Below are 11,144 nucleotides of genomic sequence, written 5' to 3' on the forward strand. Positions count from 1 at the left end.
TGTAGGTCACAAGACACCCCTGCACAACTTTGAATTGCAAGGCTTTGACTTGATGTAAAAAAAACCACATCAGTTAGATAAGGTGTAGCTAAGGTGTATCTATGCATCTGTATCACCATGGAAAAATGTGATGAACAAAGCTGATTGTGTTCATAATATTTGCTCTCTGTAATGCAGAGAGACTGTTTAGTGTTTTGATGTGTCTAGGCACACTGGAGGAAGAAGGGCTGTATTTTCCCAGACAAGGACACATCATGGGCATATTTAGAGCCAATGAGAAACACTGATTAAAGAGGAAGACAATAAAAAGAGACTGGATGGAGGCCTTTTGATTTTCAGCACCCTGCCTCTTATGGGTAGAAGAATGTGCCGTGACACGTTTGAATTATCCCAGAATCTCTGGAATTTATTTTGTAGCACCATAAGATTTGAGACAGAGGCTCACTGGACTGTTTCTGTTATGTTTGTGTGTGTGTGAATGTGTGTATATGTGTCTATGTTTGCATGTGCGCATGTATGCATGTATGTTTGTGTCTTTATGTCTACTGGAATCCACCACAAAGAGTTTAGATGGTTGAACAATGGCTGGGAGGAGGTAGGTGATACAATTCCATCTCTTTGGGATTAATAGGACAGGCGCCCCTCTTTGGCCTGAACACACTACTCTCCTCTGTGGTCATGGGCATGCTGGGAAAATCTCTCTTCTCTGTAATTACCACTTAATGTGCTTGTGCCTTTTTGGAGACATTGACTTTTTTTTTTCTCTCTGCATCCTTCTTTCTCCATAAGGTTGATGGCTGCCAGAAATAAACATGTCAGGCTTTTTATTATCATATATATAGAAGCGGAGAAGAATAATAAATGCTGTCCGCTTGACCGCATGCTTCCGGCAGCACTGGATTAGCTGTGAGCATGGCTTTGCAGTCTGGGAATAGAGTAGTGCTCGCTGGCTGCTCTCCATTCAACGGTCTGTCAACACCATCTCACTGTCACTGCCTGGGACTCAGGACCAAGTCCAGCACCCCACCATAGACAATAAACAGCACGCTTATGTCCACTGATGTACAAAGGGTTCGTGCTCAACGTTAAAGGAGTGAGATTTTGTTTGTGGAAAAGCCAAGACCCTGCATATGCGAGTGCCTGCGTGTGTGTTTATGCCTGTGTGGTTTGGATGAGCCCATGTCCGTGCCAGAGAGTGTGACTTCGGTGTAGCCTAAATAAGTAGATGTGTGAGTGTGGCACACTGGCATTAGGCTTCCCACTGCTGCCACCTAGAGGCCAGCCAGTGGTAATCGGTCCCGACCCGTAATGACAGGGCTGGCTGGATATAATTAAGTTCAAACATAGCAGTATGGCAGCTGGAGCTGGAGGCCTGCAGTCCTCACAATCATGCCTTGACCACAGACTGACAGCTCTCCCAAGCCTGACACACAACAAGCTCATGCCTGGGTCTTAAACTGCCTCCCACCTCTTCCCTGCCATCACAGCACCAAGCCTGGCCCTGCTTCTGCTGTGAAGGCTCTACCCTCCTGATCTCCTCTATCTCTCTCTATCATGCATTTCATCCATAGTTAATGCCATGCCAAGATTACATGTTCATCACACATAACTACAGATCAAGCGGCAGACCCCTCAGTCATTAAACTCTCGACTTTTCCTACACACCCATTGTAATCCTACTCTGGGAGCTCTAAAATTAACTTCTCTGTGGAGTGCTCTGTCACCTTTTTTTTTTTTATAAAGCCCTATTTATGCTCTCCTAAACTAACCAAAATAAAGAGATAGGACAAGCACCTTTGATAAAATGTCACTGAGTTTGGAAGTGTTCACATGTCATGATGTTTGAGGTGCAGCAAGTGAATAAAATTCAAAGTCAAGTATATAGCATTGTCTGTTGTTTGTCATAGCTACACAAGCTTCAGATGTAACAATATGATCTTAAGATAGCTAAATTATAAATTTAATTATAAATGTTATTTATACATTTTTATTTAGCTGTTTTTCCCCACATTTATAATGATTTACTTAATACTCGTGTGGTTTTTCAGATGGTAAATTTCATTTATAGTGTATGAGTTGGATCCCACTGCAGCCTGAATGTGGATACAATTATTGGACGTTCTATCATTTCACCTCTGGCAAATCAGGAAAACAAATGTAAATGCTTAGGGATTAAAACAACACTCAGCATCTGTAGTTCAAACACGTAATCCAGATAATAGCTAAGGTAACAACACACACTCCTCCAAGACAACCAAAGACAAACAGTGTTTGCAAATGCAGCACAATATTTACAGTAGTCATGCCAAAATGGTACCGTGGCATTGGCTAAAGGCATGAAATAAATTTTAACTTTTCTCCTCTGCTTCTCCAGCTCATGAAAGATGGTGTAAAGTATGTGATGTGGTCAAAGACTTCAGTCAGAATGAACTGATTACTGTAGAGCGGCAAATCCCTTGAGTCATACCATAGACTGATATTCTTTAGCATCTTAAATATAGAAACAGGCCTTTCTCTCATTATCTCTTTCTCTCTCTCTCTCTCTCTCTCTCTCTCTCTCTCTCTCTCTCTCTCTCTCTCTCCCCCGATTAGTTTTTCTTATTCAGTGTCGGTGGGGCATCTTCTCTTGGTTTTAGGACGTGAATCATAACCAGATCTCTTTTCCCACTTTCTGTCTTCCTTCTCTTCTTCCCCTTCTTTTGTTGGAGCTTGTTTAATCTTGAGAAGAAAATTGGCTTAGTGTGGGAACAGCACAATTCTTTGGGGATAGGGTTTGTTGTTTCAGACTTGTATGGTTTTTTTTTTCAAAACCAGAAAAGCACCATCTTGTGCCAAAACCTCATAAACTGAGATAAAAAAAAAAAATCAGAAGGAGGGAGACCGCAGCACTACGACAAAGATAGGGCCTGTCTACTACTAAAGAGCTTTACAAATGACAATCTTTCAAAGGACAAAAACGACAGAGAGGGAGGACGACAACATTTTGGGGGAGAAGAAAAAAAGGGGGGGGGGAGAATTGCTGGGGGCTGGGGGGGCAAAGGGGAGGAAACGTTCCCCCAGCCACATTAAAGACATAAAAAAGAAAACAAACAGAAAACATGTCTGACATGAAGACACTGGTTTCTGTGGCGACAGACAATGACTGCTTGTGGCCTAGTGAGGCCTCCCCAGCCTGTCTGGGTCCCGGCACCAGCGAGAGTTACCGCAGTCAGCCACTCTATCGGAGCTCTGCACTGTGGGAACAGGGCTTGAAAGGGACCTCACCATGGGCCACAATGGGTCCTTTTTTACACTGGCTTTTACCCTCCTTATTTATCTTTTGGGAGCCGGATGAGGTGGGCAGGGCCTGGTGGGTAAATAGCGGAGCTGCCTTTCTCCAGCAGTGTCACAGGCGGCCAGCCTCCTTACACAGTCAGTGTGTGCTTGGCCAGGATACTGTCTCTCTCTCCCCCACACACACTTTCACTTTCTCTCTCTCTCTCTCTCTCTCTCTCTCTCTCTCTCTCTCTCTCTCTCTCTCTCTCATACACGCCCTCGTGCATTGTTTGTGTCATCATTAAATGATGCCAAGAAGAATTATACTGGCCATTGATAAAAGGAAATATCTAAATGTTTTGATATAAATCAGATTACAGGTTCAGTAATCAAGTGAGCAAAAATGATGCAGAGGAAAAATCCATCCACAGACATCATGCACATTGGGGTCACTTGTCTGCAAACAAATAACCACACACCCTCCCTCAGATCCCAGAGGTTGCCAGGGCACATATGTGGAACACTTCAAAGTGGGCAGATCCCAGTGTCGGGAGGCCTTCCACTCAAAGTGGCAAGAGAGATAAGGCCCTGTGGAATTCCAGTGTGGTCTCTTCTCTTCATGCACTCTGAGCCTTTGTGTCAAATGAAAAAGAACATCACAACACTGCTTCACTGGGGCCCCCCCAATAACATGCACACCCAATGGACGTTTACACATGCACAATAGCTAGAATAAATAATTCAGAACGTGTATGGATATAAATGTTGGAGGGAGTTCGTGTGCATGTTTGTATGTTTATTTTTATGTGTGTGTGCTATGTTGCATCACATTATAATGTGATTTGGTTTTGTGTAGGTGTGTGCCAAGTGTGCGTGCACAAGTGTGCAAAATAGAAGGACAGAGGACAGATGAGAGTGCAAGCAAGCATGTGTGCTTTTGTGTGCGTGTGAGGCTCATAAAAATATGGGCTTGCTCATTTCAGTTGTGGAGGCAGCCTTGTTGTGGTGAGGAAGGAAGGGCACATTGAAAGCACTGAAGTGGCTGAGCAAAAAAGCACCAACAATCTCTCTGAATGCCCCCCACTCTGTGCCAGCATTTCTTCCCTCTTACCCTTCTTTTTTCCTTTTGTGCTGATTTTTATTTTTTAAACATATTTATTTACTTGCTTAATTGTGTTCCAATTTTTCTTTACTTGTTCATTTTCCAATCTTGTTTTCCCCATTAATTTGTCCCTAGAGAATGAAGTGTGCCATGACACAAATCAAAACGGTAGAAGGAGAGGAGGGGGAATAAGAGCAAAAGGGGACCAAGGAAACTTTGTGGAAGAGAACTAATCAAAATGAAGGAGAGAAAACTCAGGCTTTGAAGTGGGGCGATGATAAAAATAACAGCAGAGACCCTGCGAAAGGCCTGACTTCATATATTGGTCTTTTCACTCCCTCTCTTTCTTCTTGCTTTCAGATGGGGAGTGAAAAATAGGATCCAGACCCAAGAAAAAGAGGGATTGGAAATGAAAGGCGATGGAGTCAGAAGGATGGAGGGACAGGGGGATCTTTTACACTCATCTTAACTCACATACCACACCAGAAGCCTTTGGCTGCAGCCGAAAGCTGTGCTTCTGCGTTATTGCTAATGACATCCACCGTCTCCTGCTCACAGTGACAAGAAGTCTGCAGGAGGCTTGAGGAAACATCAGCTTTTACGCAGCTTGGAGACCAGGAGGATATGGGAGCAGGCCTATGGTCTAACATAGGCATGCATACACAAATGACCTGACAGCATAGAGGGGCCTGTCTACATGCATGAAAACATTAATGTGAAGAAATACAGTTCAGTTGTGCATTATTTTTTTTTGATTAAGTCATATCAATTGCTCTTAGGGAGTACAATGCTATAACAAAAATTCTATATTCAAATACATCTTAACATCTGCAACTTTTAATTTCAATAATAATCATAATGTACCTATTACTATATGTGCACAATTTAAAAGATGATTTTATTCACAAAATGAATAATTGAATAATGACAAAGAAGATAGCAGACAACTTGGTGCCAGTAGGATTGGTTGTGCTATGAACATTATTAGATAGCACAGTGATTACAGCCACAGGCTTTAACTTCAGAAGATTTAAATCCTTCTATTGACAAGAGACAAGAACCTAAAGCTCTAACAGCAAGTGTGAATGAATTATTATTATTTTTGTTTGTGTGTGTGTGTGTGTGTGTGTGTGTGTGTGTGTGTGTGTGTGTGTGTGTGTGTGTGTGTGAGTGTGTGCGCAGAAAGAAATAGCTTACCATTTTTGCCCATATCACTAGTGATAATTGTGAATGAAAACTGATGAAGTCCATTAACACAATCCTGAACTACAATCTACATCTTAACCTGTACTTAAGGAAGACACTGGATATACATTAAAGACATAAAAACACCTTTGTAAAAGTAATCCGTTTATGTATGGGAAATATATAAAATGGTTTAATTTATTGCTTAAAATAAATATCCCATTTGCTATAGGATCAGTGGGAGATGGTTGTTGTCTTATACTAGAGGCTTAAACCCTCACAGAGTAGGAAGCAGCCACTACATAATTTAGCTAAGCCAAGAGGACTGATCATGTATGCTTTAGATGCTTTTATTTGTGGGCTTTTTTTGTAACCCCCCCCCCCCCCCAAAAAAAATCTAAATGCATGTGTGTGTTTGTGTGTGTGTGTGTGTGTGTGTGAGAGAGAGAGAGAGGCAGGCAGGAACGCTGCTATGCTATCTCCATCCTTCTGTTTAGTCACTCACTGCCTGATTCCTCTCTTGACCTGCATTTCTTTCTCTTCAGTCAGCAGGTCATGAAGTCAGCATTCTTATCAGAGCAGCTTAGTAGTCTCTCTCTCCACCCTCGGCGAAGTGCTGTCCCACCGGGGCGCTACCAAGACACTCACCATCAAATCTGCAAGGTAGCCACAACCTCTGCAATCCTTCCACAACTGACAGCTCCTGCATGAACTAATCACAGGCACTCCCAACACATTGGAACGCCCAATATGCCACTACCCAGGCAGAATTGTGGAGGCCACTGGTGCCCATTTTCACACACTCTTGTGTCCACTGTGTGTGTGGAATGGAGAGTGAGTGTGTTTATGTGTGTGTGCATTTATTTGTGCATGGAGAGTGAGGGAGTCCAGTTTAAAGTCACTATTACCACAGCTTTGTCTCTATTGTCCTTTGAGAAAGAGGCTACTTAAAAAGAGTATGAGAGAGAGTGAGAGAGAGAGGGAGTGTGAGGGCGAGAATTTGCATGAATTGCATGAGAGGGAAAAATAGAAGATGAGGCAGAAGACAGAAGAAGCTAATTGAAAGGAGAAAGAGAGAGAAGGGGAGGGCTCAACAGGGGGTGGAGAAGAGGGTAATACCAAGGGAAAGCCAAAACTGGCAATACTGCCAAAGTGCATGACAGAGAGGGAGAGAGAGAGAGAGAGAGAGAGAGAGAGAGAGAGAGAGAGAGAGAGAGAGAGAGAGAGAGAGAGAGAGAGAGAGAGAGAGAGAGAGAGAGCGTGGTGCCACTATACAAAAAGGACCAAGGGAATGTGACTTGGCAAGTCGCAGAACACTGGGGGTCCACTGAAGAAGACGAACTAGGACCAAATTGAAAGAGCAGGAGAGAGCACTAATAAAGGGTCCCCAAGCACACTTTTATTGTGGTGGGAGGGAGAAAGACAGAGAGAGAGAAAGGCGTGCGGGCACTGAACACTGCCTGGTTTACTTTCAGTTGTTTGTGGATGGTAGAAGAAGAACCCATCACCACCAAATCTTTCTCCACAGGATCATCTGCTGTTGTTAATTGTCATTCATTCACCGTTTCATCTGGATCATCTCAGGAGAAGGACTACATAGCCATGAAGAGACCACATGATTACAGCTCTCCAGATTCAGACACAGATGAGCTGATCGATGTTGGACAAGAGGACAGTTACTGGTGAGGACTAAGATCATGTGCACCTGGACCTGCATATTTCCCTGTTTAACACCACTGACCCCTCCCCAGAGTGCACTGCCTAGGAAGGGCACTGAGGAGGCAGTCGAATGTAATGCGGAAGTCACCAAATTTGCATGTATAGCTTGAAGAGTGAAAGTTGGAGCATTTATGTGCAGTCTTTATTTATCCCAGCTTTAGACTGTAAAGGGTTATCAGAGGAGGATAATTTGGGTCTGTTTAATTAAACTATGTAGTATATAAATCCCCTTTGCCAGGAAGAGTAGTTATTCCAGATTAGTTATGCAATTCGATCTACTTAATTTCCAGTTAGAATCTCCTTGGGTGAGGGCATGTTTATAATATCTTAAAATGTGACAAGCAGCTGAATGTTGCAGAACTACAGTGTACCATGCTAGAGTTAGACTCACATAGATTCTCCATTTGTATATTGCATTACAATGAGCTGAGACTGGAGCTGACACACCTCTTCTGTCAATGCAAAATACATCCAACGACTCTTAAATACTTAGTGCAGTTTCTAGATTTGGCCAAGAACTTGAGATTTCAGTGTGTTTCCTGGTACTGATGACTGCTGCCAAGTCAGTGCTTCAGTGTGAGCTGTCCTCCCAGCGTGGACTCCTGCTGGTTGCTGTGGAAGCAGGTACAGAGCTGAGGATCATGTTCACCCACATGGCAACAGTCAGAGAGACTGCTGATAGACACTCCCACTCTTACCTCATTCACTTTGGTTATTTCTTCCTGTTGAAAGGAATCGAAGGTGTGTGATCTTCCAGAGATCTCTAAGCACCACCATCCCTCATCACTTCTGTCCTGATCTTTCACTGTCCTTATCTTTCATTCATCAGTATTACTTTTTTTGTTAGGCATCTCATTTTTCATAAATACGTTATCTACACACCAGCTTTAACACTTTAGGTTTTAAAACTTTAAGATTACATGTGAGAATTATGCACAGCTGTGGAAGAGTTTAGAACTCTGCAAGAAATTTGTGTCTAAAGTAATAAATATCAGCTCTGGCCTCACAACGTACCATTATGTTTTAGTTTACAATTCAAACCTCAGCATGCTGGGCAAGTCCCTGACTGCGTATTAGACTTTAGATGTGAGTAAATATGTGTAAGTTACCAAGAACGCAAAAGTCCTGCTGCTCAAGTATGCCCTACAGATATGGAATCATTGTGTCTATTTGGCTTCAAAAAGTGCACTTTTCTGAGATGCAAGAAGCATGGCATGTCAGCCAAGTGAAACGAATGTCCTGAAATGCGTTAAACCAAAATAATCCATTTTTTTCTCTTTGCCAGGCGCTCCTGTGTCTAGTTGTTCTCAAAGTTAAATTAGATTGAGTTTGATGATGTGCAACTGTGTCTCTGCATTATATTAAGTAAAATAATGACAACAATATGCAATGACATCAAAGGTTTCATCTGGCTCTCTTTCTCTCTCTCTCTCTCTGTCTCTCTCTCTCTCTCTCTCTCTCTCTCTCTCTATATATATATATATATATATATATATATATATATATATATATATATCTCCCTGTTTCAGCCCTGTTACTGGATCCATGTCCCCAGGGACTACCTCACAGATTTTAGCTCGTAAAAAGAGAAGAGGGGTGAGTCTGTCATTCTCATTCATTTTGTTCATTTATATATTTCCCCTTTTTTAGCATTTGTTCACAAAGCTTCTGGCTCAATTAAACTAAAAGATACATAATGCAATGAGCAAAGATTTGTATCTTTATATCCAAATAATCTCTGCTCTCTTTAGATCATTGAGAAGAGGCGTAGAGACAGGATCAACCACAGTCTGTCAGAGCTTAGGAGACTTGTTCCCAGTGCCTTTGAGAAACAGGTTAGACAGTTGGTGTGCAGTACTTTGAAAATGGCTAAATCTTGTATGGCTGAATCTCTAATACTGCTGGACATGTGATCAGTTCCTTGCTCAGTCAATTGTATGTATCAAATCCTATCAGTAAAAAAAGTATGAAAATAGATCTTCACTTCTCCTGGTCAGGGCTCATCTAAATTGGAGAAGGCAGAGATTCTTCAAATGACAGTGGATCATCTCAAACTGTTACATGCCATAGGGGGAAAAGGTGGGTGGATGGACATATTTCTACTGTATTTCCTGTTTACCTAATTTCTGCAATACATTGGCTATTTAATTTAATCAATTGGTCAAGGACATTTTGAATTTGTGATGTTATTTCCCTCTAAGGTTACTTTGATGCTCGCGCACTGGCAGTGGACTACAGAACGTTGGGTTTTCGGGAGTGTGTGGGGGAGGTGGTAAGGTACCTCAGTTCACTGGAGGGTGCAGAGTCTTCAGACCCTATTGGTGCACGCTTGGTGTCCCACCTAAGTCACTGTGCCTGTGAGCTGGACCCTCTCCACCAGAGCCCAGCTACCCTGCCCTTCCCTCCATGGCTGTGGGGCTCTTTCCCCCAGCTCAGCACCTCCTCTAGCCCAGCCTCCACTTCCCCATTCCCCTCTGTGAGCCGCCGAAATCTGGCTCCTCACGCTGCTGCCCTTCTAGCCTACCCCTCTCCAGCCCTGCAAGTGGCACCCCTGGGCCGCCAGGGGGCACTGTTAAGCCCCACCCTATCTTCAGTGCGGAGGTTGCCCTCTGTCTCCTCCCACCCTCAGAGACTGCCAGAAGCCTCCTCAGAGGGCCCTAACATTCCCTCACCTCTACACTCTGCACAGGCACCTCCTACTAGCTCCTCCTCCCCCTCATCTCTCTCCGCCTCCACTTCATCCTCCTCCACCAGCCATCCTCTGGTTTCCTTCAGGCCCTTCACTGCTCTGGGGTCTCCAGCCCCACGGCTAAGGGGCATGAGTGGCTCCAGTAAGACTTGGGTAACAGAGATTGGAGCATTTTGATTCATTTTTGATTTTGGACTAACAGAACAGAGGTCTTGCTTGGCCATCAAAATGAGGCATTCATGATTAATATTTCTTTTGGTTATAGACATTACAAAATGTTTCGCACACAATAATATGAACATATGCTCCAGACACACAGCTTCCCATGTTGTTACACAGGAATTAAAGATGATAATATGTTTAGAATTTCATCAGATGGTAAGTTCAGATGGTAACTAAAAATAAACAATACAAATACAAATAAAAGAAACAAAGAATAAGAAGAATGATCCAATGATATAACCATTAAAACTCAAAAACAACTGTTTTTCCACACACTTGCTGAAAACAAGCTGGAACAAATATATACTTTGGAAGAAAAGGCTGAATACCATGTCTATCATATTCTACATATAACACCATCTGTAAGACAAACTGATAAGAATGGACTGCCTTAATACATCAGTATAAACATTTTTTCTATCATCTATACTATCTTTTTAGTTTGGTTTGTTGTTTATTTGTTATCTTTGTCATTTGCACACAAGTTTACTTGAATGTTCATATGTTATCCATTGGACATGGAAGTGCTTGAGGAAATTCCATAAATACACAAGTGCCTTTTCAAAATTCATGCTTTGTGTTGTGTACTTTTCTCTGGGGAAGTAAAAAAAGACCTGGGAAAGACACTAGATAATGACTGTGCCCACAGCACAGACTGAATAACAGTTATCTGGAAGATTCCTTTGGGTACAATGTGAGCAGGGTGGCAGTTTGTGTTTTCTCTACCCCTGTCCAGAGGGGGTCATGGAATTGGTGCAAGTGGCGGCCACAAAGGGAAAATACAGTGGGTGCTGGCTGAGCTCCTACACCACTCAGAGGAAACTGGGCATGCTGTATGCCTTCTCATTGCATCTGCCTACAGCTCTCAGACTAACCACTGTAATTTGGGTGATCCACACTGTGTGACTCCCAGAATTACATGTATATACTCGTGCAGACATATCCAAATGCACACACAAACATGTAGGCACA

General features: G+C 42.8%; 1 protein-coding gene across 1 annotated transcript; it reads left to right on the forward strand.

Moving 5' to 3' along the window:
• The first annotated feature begins 6,778 nt into the window (after positions 1–6,778).
• heyl (hes related family bHLH transcription factor with YRPW motif like) lies at positions 6,779–10,743 on the forward strand. The gene is made up of 5 exons (XM_027006371.2): positions 6,779–7,224; positions 8,791–8,857; positions 9,013–9,096; positions 9,259–9,340; positions 9,463–10,743. The coding sequence occupies exons 1-5, from the start codon at positions 7,028–7,030 to the stop codon at positions 10,125–10,127; spliced, it is 1,095 nt and encodes a 364-aa protein (XP_026862172.2). The 5' UTR covers positions 6,779–7,027; the 3' UTR covers positions 10,128–10,743.
• Positions 10,744–11,144: the final 401 nt, after the last annotated feature.

The sequence above is a fragment of the Electrophorus electricus genome, chromosome 8 (genome assembly GCF_013358815.1).
Source record: "Electrophorus electricus isolate fEleEle1 chromosome 8, fEleEle1.pri, whole genome shotgun sequence".
NCBI lineage: Eukaryota > Metazoa > Chordata > Actinopteri > Gymnotiformes > Gymnotidae > Electrophorus > Electrophorus electricus.